This window comes from Tamandua tetradactyla, chromosome 8 (assembly GCF_023851605.1).
Source record: "Tamandua tetradactyla isolate mTamTet1 chromosome 8, mTamTet1.pri, whole genome shotgun sequence".
NCBI lineage: Eukaryota > Metazoa > Chordata > Mammalia > Pilosa > Myrmecophagidae > Tamandua > Tamandua tetradactyla.
In genome coordinates, this window is record NC_135334.1 from 125,589,852 (window position 1) to 125,610,429 (window position 20,578).

The window sequence follows — 20,578 nt, forward strand, 5'->3', positions numbered from 1 at the left end:
TATATATATGTCTGGCAAAGCAAGAGGTTTCATATTGATCTTTCTGATATGGCATGTACAAACCTTTGATTTCTGTTTTCTCATTCAAATCCTCTTATTCTTGGGCTTTGTATGTATCTGGTTCTTAAACTTCTCAAAACAAAGAAATTTCTACTTTCCTCTGATCATCAATTCCTGGTATTGACACTGTTCTGCAATTTTTATTGTTTTTTTCTTTATTAAAAATCTTTCCTAAAAGTCCTCCCTAGCTGCTGATCACCATGAGAAAATCAGTGTCACACAGAGTGCTGATAGGATTGCAGCCACTCCACAAAGGAAATTAATGTCTAATATCATTTTGCAGCTTTGTTGTGGGTGCATGGACCATTTGAATTCATGTTTTCTGAAGTTTATAATGCCTCCTGGAAACTCAGTGACAACCACTCTTATTGCAGGAACTGGGTAGGGCTTCATTGAAAGATTTCACACAGCTTAAATTATTTAACCTTCAGAGTTACCCTGAAATGGAAAGAGTTTTATTATTTCTGCTTTACAGGTGAACACGATAAAGCATAGATATCAAGGGACTTGTTACTGTCACACCTCTGATGGACAATGAGGTAATGCTGTATCTTAGCAGTGTGGCTTCAGGCTCCGGGCTCTGATCACCAAGCTCACAAACTCCAACCAAAGTTTCCAAGGTTTGCATATCAGGGAACCTGGTGTAGAAGCTGATGCTGTCCCAGTAAATTTATAGCTTAGCTCTCATGTAATTTTAATTCCATACTGTCCAATCTCCAGGAAATTTTATGAATTTTTACCCCTCTCTCTGCAGATCATTTCTACTGTTCTAATTCTTCTCAAATGGTGTTGCCTAGAATTAATAATCTTCTACACATTTATCTTAAAACTCATAATAAGAGGTTAAGAAGAGGGAAGTATTTTCCCCATTCTTAGAATTGCTACAGCTATTTTTTATCTGCATATGAAACAAAAGATAATCATGGTAATATGTAAGAAAACAGAACAAATATGATCATTTTGCATAATATGATACAGTGGAGTAAATAACATTGAAAAAATTGACAGATTGGACTGTGTAAAACATAAAAACAATGACAGTAAAAAAAGAAATGAAACAAAGGAAAAGCAATGCCACAGTAATGAAAAAAGCAGAGGCTGAGACATATATACTGTTTATTATGAGCCAGATGCTTTTATTATTCATTTAATCTGCACATGAACCCTGACTTTATCTCATGTGGCTTGGCCAATATCATATCTAGTGAATAGACAGTTGAACTCAGGTCATCTGCCTCCAGCAAGTGAATTCTTAACACAGACACAGAACTGTTTTGCTAGATTAGTATTCATCTGCAGTTTAATCACAGGATTCATAAACATGTATTGATATAAAAGGAATCATTTTCAGAAGGGAAATATTTTCAGATACAAATATATAAAAGTATGAAGTTTATAATAATTTTTTGTGAAATAAATATACACATATATTTGTATTATTATTAATTTAGCAAGATGGGATAGCATCACAAGCAACCTATTTTTTTGCATGTCTATGAATTTTTCTAAATAATATCAATATTGAAATGTTGCTCTGATTTGTAGGTAAAAATATAGGGATATATATATATACACATATGCAAAATATTTGCAGAAAATTTAAGGAGGCTAAATGAAAAAAAAACTAGTTACATCTGGAGAAAAGGATACCAATTCAACAGATTGAAAGAGATATTTCTATTTTATTTTTCATCCTTTTGCTTACTTAAGCATTTCATCATACTCATGTATTATTGAGATAAAATATAGTTTAAAAGGATACAATAACTTGCAAAATAGTATTTATAATATATCAACAAAAATGAAAAAAACCAATGGGGCAACAATATTAGATTTGGAAAATTATTCCAAAGTTGCTTGTAGAACTGTTGTTTATAAGAGTGAGAATTAGAAAGAACATAAATGTCACAATGATTTATGGGGAATTTAGTTTCTATTTCCTTAACATTTTATTTCATGTTAAAAGGACAGGAAACATAAAATCAAATATTGATTATCATATCATTAAATTGATAATTAAATATGGAAACTTGGACAACATAAGAGGAATTTTTATAATCATTCTAAATGAAAGTCAGAATACAAAATGGTATTATATGATGATTTCAATTGCAAATGTGTATCTGAACAAAGTTTTGAAATAGAATAATCAAAAGTCTATGTTGGAACAATGAGATTTGTTTCAAACAATGTTTTTAGAAGAAATAGCCTGGTAATTCAGGGTGAAGAGGTATAAATATATATGAGTAAAGCACAAAACGTAGTAATAGAAATATTAGAAATTGAGGTCTAGTTCACATTCAAACGTAGAGTGACCCAATATCCTTTCGTTAACCGAGTAATGGGATGGGTTCAAGGTAAAGACTAGTTCAGTCTTCCCCTGTGATGTGCAGCTCAATGCATTACACAGACATTTGTTATATCATGAACCCTAGGGAAGTTGACCTCTTGAAACATAAGTAAAAAGTTGTCTCCATAGTTATTTGTAAAACATATTTCACTCGACAGTTAAAAAGGGTATGCTATAATAGACACCGAAGTGAATAAACTGGACTGAGACTATTTTGTTCAGGAGGGATTTGTAACATTACTGCCTAAGTTTATTGGAAAAGTGTCAAGTTTTAAACTGCATAGATAAGCTGCATAATGCCTAAAATACAAGTGTGGATGTATGGGCATAGGTGCATGTGTAAATTTTTGTATAGATTCTTTTTAAACCTGAGAATAAGGTAGGACAAATATTTGCACTAAATTCCTCATATACAGACCAAGTTTCAAATCTTTTAAGTAACTTGGCAAGAAAAAAACAAGCCCTGCATTTTTTAATCATGGTAGGAATCAAAATTAGTGAAAGATATTTCTTTTTGTTCCAAAATATATATGCCTTGGGTCAATAAAACAAGGCCATGGATCAATTGATAAATATGCAGGAGGCCTGGTCATCTACAGGTTTACAAACATTCCTGGGAAATTCCGACACACACAAAAAAGACAGAAGTAACAGAGTAAAGAAGAGAACCAAAGAATTCAGAGTTTAGCTTACTGATCTCCCCAAGATGTCACTTCTTTTCCTGTCTTTTCTTTTCTCTGCAGAATAAATCTTTGTCAGCTGCATTCTATCTATAGCTTCTGATATGGCGATGAATAGGAGTGTGGTTGAATTCATTCTGTTGGGGTTGACCCAGGATGCTGGAAAGCAGAAAGCAATATTTGGGGTCTTCTTGATTCTTTACCTTGCAACACTTGTGGGAAACATTCTCATTGTGGTGACTATTAAGGCAAGCCGAACACTTCAGAGTCCCATGCACTACTTTTTCTTCTACCTGTCCTTTGCTGATGCTTGCTTCTCTACAACCACAGCCCCCAGGCTGATTGTGGATGCCCTTGTTCAGGAAAAGATCATTTCCTACAATGAGTGCATGACCCAGGTCTTTGCATTCCATATCTTTGGGTGCATGGAGATCTTTGTGCTCATTCTCATGGCTTTTGATCGTTATGTGGCCATTTGCAAGCCCTTGCAATACACGACCATTGTGAGTCCGCGAGTCTGTGGTGTGCTGGTGGTTCTGGCTTGGGTGGGATCGTGTATCCATTCTTCAGCACAGCTTTTCCTGGCCCTGAGATTGCCCTTCTGCAGCTCCAACGTCATTGATCACTTTTTTTGTGACTTACAGCCCTTGTTGAAACTTGCCTGCATGGATACTTACGTGATAAATTTGCTGGTTGTGTCTAATAGTGGAGCTATATGCATGGTGAGCTTCATGATATTACTTATCTCCTACGGAGTTATTTTATATTCCCTGAGAAACCACAGTGCAGAAGGAAGGCGGAAGGCTCTCTCCACCTGTACATCCCATTTTATCGTGGTTGTCATATTCTTTGGTCCGTGTATATTCATATACACACGGCCACCAACCACATTTCCAGTGGACAAGATGGTGGCTGTGTTTTATTCAATTGGGACACCTTTGCTTAATCCTCTGATCTATACACTGAGGAATGCAGAAGTGAAAAATGCCTTAAAAAAATTATGGTGCCACAAATGAAAAATTCAACAGTTGTATAATTTACGGTGAATCTAGTTTACATTTTCTGAGCATTTTATTTTATATTATATGGACAGGAAACATAAACTATCCTTACCATGAATAATTAACAATCTGTGCATGCCTCATAATCATTTTGAAGACACTCTGATGATTCAATTGAATTCCATCAACATCTGGGTATCATCACAAGATAGTTTAGCTTTCTGTTCATATGTTTATTTAGAAAGAAGTGTTTCTTTCTAAAGAACACTTAGACTAACAATGAATGATTGCATGTGTTTATGTATGTGGTCACCAAATTCATTTTCCAGACTTTATTCTAGTCCTTTACACAATTTATCAACATGAGTTAGTCTAGAAGAGACTGGAGACTTACAGAATCATGTTGTTGTCTTGCCAACTTGACAAGTAGAGAAGATGGCCTAAGAAGATACTACTTTAGGAAATTTTGTCTAAGTGTGCCTCACTGGAGACCCCGTACAGATAGACTCTCAATCTTCACAATGATTTTGGAAATTAAGAGCCAATCTAGACTTTCTCTGAAATAGCTTGAACATCATGTGGATGGAGGAGCCTGGCTTTTGGATGTCTTAACCAGTATCAGCCATTCACCTGCCCTCCTGAGACTTTCATATTGCTCCTCAGAAGTGAAAGGAAGGAGGAAGTGAGAGCATTTGTCAGCTGGAATAAGCAGAAAGAGGGCTAGAGAATAATAGGTAATTAAGAAAGAAAAATTAAAAAGAAAAATAATTAATGGTTTTTCTCCAGGAGAGAGTAGGAAATTTATCTTCCTTTTATTTCAGAAATCACATTGTACCTATGATCACATTTGCTGGAAAAAATGAAGTTTCAAAATATTTCTACTCTCAGCTCCTACTTGATATCTACCTAAAAGGTAACAGGAAGGATGAAATACACATGGTTTTGACGCTAATACAAACTCTATCCCTATTTCAGAGTTTGTGGAAATACTGAAGAATTGAAAATTCATCTCTACTATTTCTCAAACTTTGACCTATTAGTTTTATATGGGAATGTTTTATAATGAACACTTCCATGTGGAAGGTAACATAATCCATATGTATTACATGGAAACGCACACACCACCTCACTTCCTCATAATCAAGTAATGACATGCTTTATCAGGACTCGAGTTATTTCAATTACATTGGCATCAGGAACTACTACTGTAAGTGATACAGGCTAATGAAGAGAAGACAAGGTGAACTTCACAAGTAAATAAACACTTTAGTCACCTGAAGACAAAATGTCATCACCTCATTCCAAAGTTCCCAGTAATTGAGATACTGTATAGAAAACTGGTGATATAATAAATATTTAAGTCTTAAAGAGGATATTTTTCAGAGCTCTCAGTATCATATTTAAAGATGGCAATTTTGCTTCATATGCCTCCAAATGAATACTCACAATTTTCAAAATTTGTCTTAGAGTTCTGTTTTTAAAAGATTTGACTCTAATTCCATAAAGAATATTTTTAAGTATATTCAGTTCTTATATAAGCAAGACAATCAAAACAAAACTTTAATTCCCATTTCCTGGTTCCCCTTCAGACTTAATAGGGTAGAAGATAGTCTTTGTCTGTCTCTGAATCAAAGTTCAGAGTGCCTCATGAATAATCTTGGATCACACTTATTATTTCATACCCATGGATCTAGTCTAAATTTGTGTTCTAACATGTTATTATACAAGAAACATTAAATCAGGAATAACTGTATCAATAGTGGATTTCAAGATTATTTTAATTCAAAATGTGGCTGTACATTATTCCAACTGTAGAATCATTTGTTTGTACACATAAAAAGAACATTTTGGTACAAAAACCTTCTAAAATTGAATCTTAGCTCTAAATACAGAAAATGTCAAAGTGAATTACACTATAATATCTGAGTGAATTATTCTATGATATATGATACTAGAGCTCCAAGGGTGATGTTTTGAAAAGGGAATGGGAAAAGAGCAAAGGGAAACTACCAGAAGCATAGTAAATGAGGGAAGGAAAGGAAGTCTGGAAACCAGTCCATGATAGGGTAGGACCATAAGGCACTTCATAAAACTTCCAAGTCATCAATTATAAAATGCTTTATGATTTATTTAGATAGTGAGAGGAGCCGTTTTCAATTACCCCATCTCTGCGTGCATGTCTGAGATGTCAGGCCCCAAAAGTTCCACAGTATTCTTTAAAGAATCACCACAAATTAAAAAAATAGAGTAGCTTAGTTTTCAAGGAATTATAGTACCTGTTACTTCAAATAACCAAAATGGACACGTAAAAAAGGGGCTATCTATCTATGCAGGCCAATGGGGTTCTACAGGATCTCTCTCCACTGTCCACTACACCAGGTGTCAGGGCAGAATCGGACTGCAGCCCTGGAGTTATGTAAATATTTGAAGAGGTTGATGGGGCTAAGGAATTAAAGCTGGTTTTTTATCCTAAATGTTTCCTATCTGGCAGTTTAGCCTGCAGTAGAAAAACATTAGATACGTGTGAATGAAAATACATGTGTGCTAATAAAAAATATCATATTAGGCCAATTATCAATATAGGCTACCCAATAATGAGATGATTTAAGGCTTATAATAGTGAAAAGCTAAATCTATGATAATTCCAAGAATTCTGAGACATTAGAATCCCTTATCCTTAAACAGTCTTTTGGCTGCAATATCTGTGGAATTGTTTACAATTAGAAAGTACCAAATCCCACTCAGATCTTATAGTTTCACATTTCTCTCATTTTTTCATTCAAAAAAAAACACAAGACATATAGAGGAGTCATGGGAAAATGGTGAAATAGGATAGGTCAAGTTCAACCCTGCTGTAAGGAACAGGTAGAGAAGGGACAGAAGGGCAACTGAAATGACAATTCCTGGGTGTAAGTGACCTGGGAGAGATGCTTGTACCACATAGGGTGGCCCTGATTGCAAAAACTGAGTTGCTGAGAAGAAGAGAAACAGAGACCATCCAGTTGGGGCAAACAACCTAACATGGAAATGTGGAGCCCTCAGGAGTGCACAGACAGGGAGATGACCAGGAAGTAAGCCAAGCCATGTTCCTTGAATGCACTAACCTCACCAGAGCAGCCCTTCCACTTGTGACTCAACCTACACCCCACACACCTGAATTCCATTACCTGTCCCCTCCCCATGCTCCAAGCACTCCCACCCCACTAACCCCTCATGTGCATACCCGCCCCCCACCCCCACCCCAAGTGTGCATACTCCTGCCCCAGTCCAACACACTTCTCCTGCAAAATTGCAGTCCTGACCCGCCCCTCCTGAGCCATACCTCCCTGTCTCTGCCCCTTTAGGCTATTGCCAATGCATAAAGGTTGCAGGTGCTTACCTCCACATGCAGGCTATACCTGCCCCCAGTCCATACAGTCATGCAACCCCACCCTGCCCCCAAGTTCTGTTCAGTTGTACATCAGTTTACAGGCCTCCCAGGTCTGCACACATACATGGCCCCCAGTCACACACCACAGCTCTGGGAAAGTGCTGACCTGTGCAGCCAGGCCACATCTGTTCCAAGCCCACATAGGCACAGCACTGACCTACTTCCCTGAGCTCTGCACATGCTCACAAAGGGCCACATGTCCCAGACCAGCACAGATCAGTGCCCTGCACCCAGATCCATGCACCCACATAGCCACATTGTCACTGCAGCTGGGCACCCACACTCACAGGCACCAGTATAGCAACCCTAACCTGCACCTATACCTGTGCTGCAATGCATAACCACACTGTTATGCCCCATTCCACACCCTGCATCCTGCTCCACATCCATCCCATAAATACAAAACTTTAGACAACTGAAGGAAATCAACTTCCAAAGTAAAACAATCAAGATATTTGCATTCCATGAAGACAACAGAAGATCACTAAGCATATCATGATGCAGACAGATATAGCCCAGCCTAATGACCAAATTAAAGCAACAAGAAGACACTGACATTGAAACAACTAATCAAAGATGTTCATATAACTCTACTAAATAAAATAAATGGAATGGCTAATGACATAAAGGAGATAAAGAAGACACTAGAAGAGCATAAAGAGGAATTTGAAAGAGTAAAAAGACAAATAGCAGATATCACAGAGATTAAAGATTCTGGAAACCAAATAAAAAACATACTAGTGACACACAACAGCAGATTTGAAAAGGCAAAAGAAAGAACAAGTGAACTAGAGGACAGGACAACTGATTTCAAAGAAACAAAAGAGCAAATGACAAAAAATATGGAAAAATTTAATCAGATCTCAGGGAAATGATAGACAAAACAAAGCGCACAAATATAAGAATCATTGGTGTCCCAGAAGGGGAAGAAAAATGTAAAGGACTGGGAAGAGTAGTTGTAGGTATGGTTGAGGAAAAGCTCCCAGCCCTTGTAAAAGAAATGAATATATGTCAAAGAAGCTCAACAAACTCCAATAGAATGAATCCAAATAGGCCTTTCCAAAGACACATAATAATCAGCCTGTCAAATGTTGAAGAGAAGCAGAAAATCCTGAAAGTGGCAAGAGAGAAAAATCTACTACATACAAGGGAAACCACATAAGACTGAGCTCAGTTGGCACTGTGGAAGTGAGAAGGTAGAGGTATGTTATATTTAAGATCCTGAAAGAGAAAGACTCCCAGCCAAGAATTCTGTATCCAGCTAAATTGTCCTTCAAAACTGAGGGTGAGATTAAAATTTTTCACAGCCGAACAAATCATGAAAGAATTTTTCAACAAGAAACTGGCCCTACAAAAAAATACTAAAGAGATTTCTGCCAGTTGAAAGCAAAAGGACAGGAGAAGGAGGTCTGGAGGTGGGCAAGAATTGAAGAGTACTAGTGTGGTTAACTTAAAGGATAAAAAGAGAAAGAAGGGAAAGAATATATAGATCTGACAAATAAAATAAAAAAAGACAGGATGGTGGATTCAAGGAATGCCTTTTCAGAAATAACTTTGAATCTTAGCAGACCAAACTTTGTACCAGTTAAAAGATACAGATTGGCAAAATGGATTGATAAATATAATCCAGCTATATGCTGCTTGCAAGAGACTCATCTTAGACACAAGAATACAAATAGACTGAAAGTGAAAGGATGGAAAAAGGTGTTCCATGCAAGTTGTAACCAGAAGAAAGCAGGAGTAGCTATACTATTATCAGACAAAATAGACTTTAAATGTAACAACAATATAAGAGACAAAGAAGGACACTATGTATTAATAAAAGGGACAATTAGCCAAGAAGAAATAACAATCATAAATACTTATGCTCCCAATCAAGAACTTACAAAGTACATGAGACAGACATTGGCAAACTGAAGGGAGCAATAGATTTTTTCAAGAATAATAGTAGGAGACTTGAATACACCACTCTTCTCTATAGATAGAACAATGAGACAGAGGATCAACAAAGAAATAGAGAAGGACATATATAAGTCACTACACCCCAAAACACCAGGATATACATTCTTCTTTAGTGCTCATGGAATATTCTCCAGGATGGATCATATGGTGGGGCACAAAACAAGTCTCTATGAATTTAAAAACACTGAAATTATTCAAAGCAATTTCTCTGATTACAATGGAATGAAGCTGAATATCAACAACAACCAAAGAATGAGAACTTTCACAAATATATGGAGATTAAATAACACACTCTTAAACACCAGAGGGTCAAAGAAGAAATTGCTAGAGAAGTCAGTAGGTATCTGGGGTGAATGAAAATGAGAATACAACATATCAGAGCTTATGGGATGTGTCAAAGGCTGTGCTGAGAGGGAAATTTACTACCCCAAATGCCTATATTTTTTAAAAAACGAGAGTGCAAAAATTGAGATCTTAACTGCTCACTTGGAGGAACTTAAGAAATAACAGCAAACTAACCTCAAAGCAAAGAGGAAATAATAAATAATGAAAGTTAAAGCAGAGTTAAATGAATTGGAGAGCAAAAGAGCAATAGAAAGAATCAATAAAACCAAAAGTTGGTTCTTTGGGAAAATCAATAAAATTGATGGGCCTTTAGCAAGACTGACAAAGAATAAAAGAGAGAGCATGTAAATAGACAAAATCAGAAATGAGAAGGGGTGCATTACTACAGACCCTGAAGAAATAAAGGAAATCATAAGAGAATACTATGAACAGCTATATGTCACAAAACTAAACAACTTAGATGAAATGGACAAATTCCTGTAAACACAAAAACAAACTACACTGACTCAGGAAGAAATAGAAGATCTCAACAAACCAATCACAAGTAAAGAGATTCAATCAGTCATCAAAACTCTTCCTTCCAAAATAGCCCAGAGCCAGATGCCTTCACTGTGGAATTTTATCAAACATTCCCAAAAGAACTAACACCAATCCTGCTCAAACTTTTCCAAAAAATTGAGATAAAATGAACACTGCCTAACTCATTTTATGAAGCTAACATCATTTTGATACCAAAGCTGGGTAAAGATGCTATAAGAAAGAAAAACTACAGGCCAATCTTCCTAATGAACATAGATGCAAAAATTCTCAACAATAGACTAGCAAATCGAATCCAACAACATACAAAAAGAATTATAAACCCAAACCAAGTGGGGTTTATACCAGGAATGCAAGGATGGTTCAACTAGAGAAAATCAATTAATGTAATACAATGCATTAACAAATCAAAAGTAAAAAATCACATGATCATCTCAATTGATGCTGAAAAAGCATTCAATAAAATTCAACAATTCAAACACTTCAAAAGATAGAAACCAAAGGTAACTTCCTCAATATGATAAAGGGCATATATGAAAAACTGACAGCCAGCCTTGTACTCAATGAACAGAGACTGAAAGCTTCCCCCTAAGATAAGGAATGAGACAAGGATGTCCTCTGTCACCACAATTATTCAACATTGTACCAAAAGTTCTAGCTAGAGCAATCAGGCAGAACAAGAAATAAAAGGCATCCAAACTGGAAGGAAGAAAGTAAAACTTTCATTATTTGCAGATGACCAGATTTAATACTTGGAAAATCCTGAGAAATCTAAAACAAAGTTGCTTGAGCTAACATACAAATTCAGCAAGGTGGCTGGATATAAAATTAATGTGCAAAAATCAGTAACATTTCTATGCAAAGCAAAGACCTAACTGAGGAGTCAGTTAAGAAAAAAATTCCATTCAAAATAACAACTAGGGTTGTAAAGGACTTGTACACAGAAAATTACATATCATTGCTGAAAGAAATCAAAGAAGAACTAAATAGTTGGAAAGACATTCCCTGCTCATGGATAGGAAGGTTAAATATAGTTAAGATGTCAAATCTACCCAAATTGATCTACAGATTCGATGCAGTACCACTGAAAATTCCAACAACCTACTTTGAAGACTTGGAAAAGCTGGTTACCAAATTCATCAGGAAGGGGAAGACTGAAAAGCTAAAAGCATCCTAAAAAAGAACAAAGTGGGAGGATTAACACTTCCTGACTTTAAAACTGATTATAAAGCCACAGTGCTCACAAACAGCATGGTACTGGCACAAAGATAGAGGTATTGACCAATGGAATCAAACTGAAATGCAGAAATAGACCACCAAATCTATGGTCACCTGATTTTTGACAAGGCCCCCAAATTGACTGAACTGAAATAAAATAATGTTTTCCTTAAATAGGAGAATGGGATGGGGATATCAATAGCCAAAAAAGAAAGAGAAGGAAGGAAGGAAGGAAGGAAGGAAGGAAGGAAGGAAGGAAGGAAGGAAGGAAAGAAGGAAAGAAAGAAAGAAAGAAAGAAAGAAAGAAAGAAAGAAAGAAAGAAAGAAAGAAAGAAAGAAAGAAAGAAAGAAAGAAAGAAAGAAAGAAAGAAAGAAACCCTGTACCTTACACCCTATACAAAAGTTAACTCAAAGTGGATCAAACACCTACGTATTAGAACTAACACCATAAAGCTTCCAGAAGAAAATGTAGGGAAACATCTTTAAGACCTAGTAAAAAGAGGTAGCTTTCTGAAATTTACACCCCAAAACACAAGCAACAAAAGAAAAAATAGATAAATGAGAACTCTTCAAAATCAAATGCTTCTGCACCTCAAAAAACGTTCTCAAAAAGTTGAAGACACAGCCAACTCAATGGGAGAAAATACTGGAAAATCACATATTGGCCAAAGGTTTGATATCCTGTATACATAAAGAAATCATACAACTCAACAGCAAAAGAACAAACAACCCAATTATAAAATGGGCTAATTATATGAATATGCATTTTTCTGAAGAGCAAATAAAGATGGCTCAAAAGCACATGAAGAGATGCTCATTTTAATTAGCTATAAGAGAAGTGCAGATCAAAACTACAATGGGATACCACCTTGCACCTATAAGAATGGCTGCTATTAAACCAACAGTAAACTACAAATGTTGGAGAGAAGGTGGAGAAATGGCAACATTTCTGCAGTGCTGATGGGAATGTATAACGGTGCCGCCACTATGGAAGACTGTTTGGTGGTTTCTTAGGAAACTACATATCGAGTTACCCTATGACCTAGCAATAGCACTGCTTGGTATATACTCAGAAGAGCTGAAAGCATGACACAAAGAGACATTTGCACATCAATGTTCATAGCAGCATTATTCACAATTACCAAAAGATGGAAACAATCCAAATGCCCATCAACAGATGAATGGACTAACAAAATGTGGTATATATATACGATGGGATATTATGTACTGGTAAGATGAAATGATGTCCTGAAGCACATGACAAGATGGATGAGCCTTGAGGACATAGTGTTGTATGAAATAAGCCTGACACAAAAGGATAGATACTGTGTGACTTCACTTTTATGGCCTTAGGTAAAGGTAAAATTGGATACTTATAATACAGAATATAGGGGACTTAGAGATACATAGAAGCTAGAGATGGGTGAGCAGTTAGCTAATGAGGTTGAACTGAAATGTAAGGGAATAGATAGAAGTGAAGGCAGTTCACTAGTGGGTCTGTAAGTAATATTACCATACTGAAGTTGAAAATCATTCAAATGGACTGTACAGACCTATGTGTCCCATTGATCAACGCTACAAATACAAGTAAGTTCTTGCATGAACTACTTCAAAGGTATGACTCTTGCACAAAGAGTGTTAAAGTCCAGGGTACAGGGGGAAAACTGCTATTACATGCTATGGGCTGTGTTTAATAGGAAAGCATCAATAGTATCACAACAACAGCAGAGCCAAATAGTTGGGGGAGGGACAAGTGTTAAGGGGAAGCTTAGGTTTCTTATTTGGTGAGGGTGTGTTTGTTGGCTATCTTTTTCTTGGAAACAATGAAATTTTCTAAAATTGAGTGTGTTCATGGACTGTGGATGTTGAGCATTATACATGGTGCTTAATGAATGCATGTGGCTAAAGGACGTACTGACTGAGAAGTAGATTGGTGAACAATGAGGTATATGTATGATTGACTATTCTGTTGCTACAAAGAGAAATGAAGTTGTGAGGCATACAACATTGTGAATGAATGTGCGAGACATTTGGTGAGGCAAAATAAGCTAGAAATGAAAGAATATTTATTGTATCATCTCCTTTAGAAAATGCTCATAAGAAAACAGGGGTCTATATTGCAAGCTCTTATAATAGTCACGTTTAGACCTGAGTGGTAACTACTATTTCTGAATTTTGAGAGACTGTTTTATGTATGTATAACCTGACCCTTAGAGTGAAGACCAAAGATGATCAGGTTGGGATTGTGGTGATTCAGAACACAAGAATAAGGAGACATTGTCTATATTTTAGAACCACACACACTCTTTGAAACCAAGGGAAGAAAGGTTTATTTTGTCCAGAACCTAAATTATCTGTAGCACATAATCCAACTCAATCTGTCTGGATAGTTCATTTGAACAATTGAAACAGAGAACCCAGAATGGGAATGAAGGTCTTTAATCCTGTATAGCTTAATGCAATGCCTGGATACATCCTAGAATTTATTAGGCAGATAATCAAAAAGTATTGGCAAAGTCTCTTGAGGGGTGGAAGAAAAAATATTGAACCGTTAAACTTTACTATCAGGGAAGCCCCTGATACTGTATCAAACATGAGGGGCACCCAAATCAATAGACCAAACCCTTCATCTTAAGGCTTTCTCTTGTGAAGCTCATGTAAGTAGCAGGGAAGCTTAGCCTACCTATAGATATGCCTTAGGGTCACCTCCGGAGGACCTCTTTCATTGCTCACATGTGGCCTCACTTTCTCTAAGCCCAACTCTGCAAGTGAAACCATTGCCCTCCCCCTTACATGGGGCATGACATCCAGAGGTGAAAGTCTCCTTGGTGGCATGGGAGATGACTCCCAGGGATGAGTCCAGCCCTGGCACTGTGGGATCCACAATACCATCCTGACAAAAATTGGGAAAAGAAGTATAACAAATAAGGTATGAGTGATCGAGGGAGTTCAAATAGAGTCAAGATAGTACTCTGGAGGTCACTCTTAGGCAAACTTCAGTTAGATATTGCTACTTATCATAACTTGCTAAATTCCAACCAAAATTATTCCAGCCAATCCTAAAGAACAGCTAGGGCATTATATCAGATTCTACAAAGTTCCCATGCATTAGAGTAACTTTCCAGAAACCTACAACCTCCAGATTGGTCTCTGGACCAGATAAGTCCTGAAATCTAGAGGGCCCAGCCTCTCCAGAACATCAGCTAATTCCATCTCCCTACCTTATATTATTGACATCCCCTTCCAACATGAAAAATTTATAGCCCAAATACCCCTAAAGAGAGGGATAGAAAGATCAAAGGTGATGGTGGAGTTATACAGAGAAGGTAGGGTTTAACAAATGAATATGAATGCTAAATCATTATATTGATATTTCTTTTAGTCTCCAGTATCTTAGAGCAACTGAAAGTGAAGACCTAAAACTGTGGAATTACAACCGATACCAAACTCTGAAATCTGTTCTATAGGTCATTGTTGTGCTGTGCTTTGAAATGTGTTGCTTTTTTGTATATATGTTATTTTTCACAAAAAGGAAATAAAAAGTCGATTGTGATGATAAAAATATATTTATTCCTTCTAGCCCCCTATATTCTGTAGCAACTAGAAGAAAAAATCTGAGAGGATGGTATGGTAGTCCATGACAAACTGTGGGATCTGTCCTGTAACTACTTATTGAAGAGTGCTTTGAAAACTATTGCTTTTTTCTTGCTTTGCTTTGTATATATGTTATATTATACAATAAAAAAGTAAAAACAATCTGTAAGTCTTTTGGTTTTTCTGCATGATCATGTCATCTGAAAATAACGCATTATATTACCTCCTATCCATTTCTTTTTATTAAAATTTTATTGTCTTACAATAAAAATTATATTGTAAAAATGCCAAGACCTGCATTACAATATTGTGACAGAATCTTTATTGCCTTCTTAATTTTGAAAATAATATGTTTAACTTACTTCCTTTAAAATATTTTATGTGAGGTTTTAATAAATACTAATTTTAGTGTAAGCGAGGTCCACTATATTCTTCGTATGCTGAGTGCTGTGAAATTATATGAATTCATCCAACGATTTTTCTGCATTGTTGAAAAATTGATGTTTAATTTGTTTCTGATTTTGTTGACAAGAGCAAACAATGAGAAAGAATTGTTTATCAGATAAGTACATTAAAAATCTCTGATTCAAAAATAGAGTTTTAAAGATGAGCTAGTGACAAAATTAAATGGACAGTCTTGGCACACTGTGTGGCCTTGCTCTGGATGCATTCAGGACAAGGCTGGACACCTAGATGGAAATGTGGTACAGATGAATTAATGACTTATTTAATTTATTAAGAGCTGCTCACAAGTTTGAAAACTTTTTGAGTAAGTAACAGATTTACTCAGAAACAAAAATACTTCTTTATAATAAACCAGAGTCCAGATTTAGAGTTGGGAAATGGAATTCATGGTCAGCAATGTTAGAATGGGGCTCTTAGAAAAAGAGCAAATCAGGTTAAGCTCAGAAAGCTACCAGGATGAGGACAGAGCATAGAAATATAAAGCAAATCAGATGCACTTGACATTAGTGTGCATAGGGAGAGTCAGACTTCCACCTAGATATGGTGTGACTTGAGAGAAAGTAGATCCAGAGAGGAAAGTCTCTTATTCCACAATTATCTGAATTAATCTGACACTCATCTTTCTCTAATACAAAAAAATGTTGCCTCAAAATTCAACTTCTCTGTGAACTAGAAATAAATAGCAACACAAAACTTTACATATAATTGCATGTTCTTTGCACAATAATAATATACTATCATATTTGATTTATGTATCAATTTAATGAAAACATGATTAAGGAAGTAATTGGACCCACAAGTCATCTTTTGACATCTGAGGTCATTTTAATACTCCATAACTTTTTCATGGCATTTTTCACTTCTGCATTCCTTAGTGTGTAGATGAGTGGGTTGAGAAAAGGTATACCAGTGGTATAAAATACTGCTACCATCTTGTCTGTTGGGTAAGTGGTTGGGGGACGTGTATACATGAATGCACATGGACCAAGGGATAAGACAACTACAATAATGTGGGAGGTACAAGTTGATAAGGCTTTTTTCCTCCCTTCTGCACTGTGGTTTCGCAGAGAATACAAGATGACAATGTATGAGATTATCAGAAGCAAGAAACTGCTTGAGCAAATGGCCCCACTATTGGACACCAAGAGCAGGTTGATTGCATAAGTGTCCATGCAGGCAAGTTTCAACAAGGGTTGTAAATCACAGCAGTAATGATCAATCACATTGGGTCCACAGAAAGGCAATTCTAAGGCCAGGACAATCTGAGCCGTAGAATGTATGAAAGACCCTATCCAGGCAAGAACGATCAAGAAGATGCAGACCTGCCGTCTCATGATGGTTGGGTAGCGTAAGGGCTTACAGATGGCCACATATCGATCAGCAGCCATGAGAATGAGGACGAAGATCTCCATGCAGCCAAATAAGTGCAGGGCAAAGACCTGCATCATGCACTCATTGTAGGAAATAATTTTCTTCACAGAGAGAGTGTCCACAAGCAGTCTAGGGGCTGTGGAAGTTGAAAAGCAGACATCAGCAAAGGACAAAAAAAATAGGAAGAAGTACATGGGGCTCCCAAGTGTACTGCTGAACTTGATGGTCACAATGATGAGCAAATTCCCCACCACAGTTCCCGAATAGAAAATTAAGAAGATTAGAAAGACCATTTTCTGTCTCAGAGGATCTTCTGTCAATCCTAACAGTATGAATTCTGTTACGCTGTCATTTTGCTGCATTGCTTCAGTCAATTTGGGGAAAGAACAGGTTAGAAACAGTTAATCTGCAAGGAGAAAAGACATAATTTTATAAAATGGACACGTTTGGAGCCTGAATATGAGTTGATCATTGAACTTCACCCCTTAACAATGGAAATCACTTACTATCTGTGTACTGATTTTTTCTGAATGCATTGCAATTCACAATTGCACACTATTTTACCCGATTGCATAGGAGGGTGCAATATGAAAAGAATGAAAAAAGTAAATGATTCTTCAGACATAATAAACTTTAATTTCATGGATTTGCCTAAGTACATAATTTCCTGATCTGAATGTATTTCTTTAGTTTTCAGAAAGTCCCTGCCAATATTACAAATAACATGTTGCAAAAATTGAGAACAGCCATCTATAACTTCAGTGACTTTTCATATTTCTTGAACTGGTGATCCATTCATTAAGGATTCTTCTAGCAAAATTCTGAAAATTCAATGAATGATTATGTAGACACTTGAGAAGAGCTTCCTTAATAAAACCTACATGCATGCACATGCACACACACACAGATAAACCTATGATTTTAGCTTACTAAGGAGTTGTTGTGTGATAATGAGAGAAAAATAGTGCAGCCAGCAGCAAGCATGCAAGCTGTCAACCTGGTCCAGCATACCACATTATTATCTGTTGCCTTCGCTAAATGCATTTCCTTTTATTTCTCCTCCCAATTCTTTCCAGTTGTTTCCAGGTTTAAATTCACCCTCTCATTCAACTTTGTATTTGTTTTTCATACCATGTTGTCTACAGTTATATTCTTCCCCTTATTCATTCCTTATTCTGACCCTCTCATTATAATTTCTTAAGATACGTTGAGATGCTGAGACTATCTATGGTTAAGGAAAAGGAGATGGGGGGACATTTACCCCAAATGAGAACATGCTTTCAAATTTCAGGTCTATAGCTTAAGTATCAGGATTTAGAAAAGAAGTTCAGAGAGCCCCATGTGATAGCTGAAGCTTTTCAATTGAATTTTTGTTATTTATATACTTGAGTGTCCTATGCTATGACATCAAAGAAAAGAAGACAGAAACAAAAGGTAAACTAATATTTATTTATCTCTAGCTCTATGCCAGATACTGGAAAAATTGTTTTATGTGCATTACCACATTTACATACATTTATGTGAAATTTATGTAATGCATTCTGTACATTACCAAACAATAGCAGAGTCAGAAGTAAAATAAGTGTCAGAATAAGAAAATACATGTATAACAGTAAGAAATTAGTAAGACTAATTTCTTCAAATGAAAATGGATTTCACAAGTTGGTATTACAAATGACAATGCAAATGAATAACAGGCAAAAGAACAAATTTTACAGGACCCTTCTCTTTATCAAAAGAATTAAACTTATGAAAATACGTTCAATTTCATTCATAATTAGATACATTAAGACAAAAATCCCAATTAGGAATATTTTTCATCTATTATATTAATAAAATGATATTGTGATGAATAGTTTTGCCATATAGTGCTGAGAGGGTGTGGGAAACTGTGTCTCACATATTTTCATAGGAGTTTGAATGGGTGCAGTCACTTAAGGGTGATTTTCAGCATCTTTAATATTATAACTGCACATAGAAATTAGTCTAGTGCTTCCATTTCCTACATATAGACTCACTCACATGTAAAAACAATAATTGAGGCCATTTCTATGGAGTCAAAACATGCGAAACAAATGTCTATCAGAAGGGGAGTGAATAATCAGAGATGACACCTTAATCAACCATCGATAAAAATGCAGCAAATACACAGGCAAAGACTCTAAAATATATTGTATAGTGAAAAATCTGAGGACAGAACTATATACTTAGGATGGTACAATTTTCATTAAAAACAGGATAATTTATATTGCAGATGCACATTTATGTAAGAGAATTATTTTCTAGAGGAGTACCAAAGAACAGCATGATAACTCTAGTGCCTGGGGAGGAAAACTACTTTCTAGGGATCAGAGATGGGAGGAAAACGTCCCCTCTAAGATGTACCTTGTGGTGATATTTAACATGAATGTGATCATGCCCTGCATTAAAGAGTAAAGAATTTCATATCTTATCTAGGAAATGATCTGATTCCATATCTCCTTTTGCATGTCGCTGAGACCTCAAAGCTGTCCTGACCCAAGCAGGAGGAACTGCAGTATTCCTAGGGTCTTGTTGGTGTTGAGGCTCTCCAGGAAGGTGGGGACTCAGGTACAGAGGTGGATCTGGGGCTCAGGGGGCTTCGTGTCTGACACCACCGCACTGCCACCAACTTAAGGGTCACTTGCATTCTTGGACGTCTTCCTAATGCATTTTTTGTCAAAGAGCTTCAGCAAAATGAAATGAAAGATTGCTTGCAGTTTCTATTAAATATTTAGAGAGAGATAGAAAATAGAGAGATAAAGAGATGAGATAGCTAGAGAGATAGAATAGATAGACAGACATATGCATAATTCACACAACTGACATATAGTAGAATGACATGCCATAAGAAAGACATACATTAGAATGAAGCAACATAAGAATATTAATATCTGTCTATCTGTTGATTGCTGATTTAAGTATCTAGGATAAAAGTAATGGTTTAATTATTGTTTGTAGAATGAGTGAAAGTATTACAGAGGATTTCCCATAGATACAATTCTATAATGCCTGATACTATTTTATACTCACTTCCCTTTGAGCGAGGGAAGCCTGCATCCACTACATCCACGACAAAATCCTTATCTCCATGAAGCACTTCCTGGATCACTCAAACAGACATTATTTCTATTTTCTCTCCTCTCACTACCAGTATTCCTTACCATGAAGTGCCCATTCCCATCAAGAATTCACATGCACATCTTTTGTTTCCAACTTCTCCTTTAGATTTTAAATTACTTTTGGAAAAGTCCTTGCATTTTCCATTCTTCCACTGGGCCTTGTATATATTAGATACTTACCATGGACATGGCCAGATTGATTTTCTCTGAATACTAATAAATTCAAATAAGCTATTCTGCAATAAAAATCTTGACACTTTTGTGCAGATGTTGAAGTGTTCAGTTGCTCTCCTTCATTCCCAAGGTAATTTGGAAACCACTTACTAAAATAAGAAGAAAATGTGCTTCTAAAATGCTGTCTGTTGAATCTAGAAACAGTATATCTTTGATGTCACAGAGTGGCGTAGTTTCTCATGTACCTAAAC

The 20,578-nt window shown here is 36.2% G+C and overlaps 2 protein-coding genes across 2 annotated transcripts; one reads left to right on the forward strand and one right to left on the reverse strand.

The window, feature by feature from the left end:
• Positions 1–3,194: 3,194 nt before the first annotated feature.
• On the forward strand, positions 3,195–4,106 carry LOC143643804 (olfactory receptor 4C11-like). The gene has a single exon (XM_077112311.1). The coding sequence runs from the start codon at positions 3,195–3,197 to the stop codon at positions 4,104–4,106; it is 912 nt and encodes a 303-aa protein (XP_076968426.1).
• Positions 4,107–16,442: 12,336 nt separating this feature from the next.
• LOC143643805 (olfactory receptor 4C11-like) lies at positions 16,443–17,375 on the reverse strand. The gene has a single exon (XM_077112312.1). It carries the CDS (start codon positions 17,373–17,375, stop codon positions 16,443–16,445), a length of 933 nt encoding a protein of 310 aa, XP_076968427.1.
• Between the last annotated feature and the right edge of the window lie 3,203 nt (positions 17,376–20,578).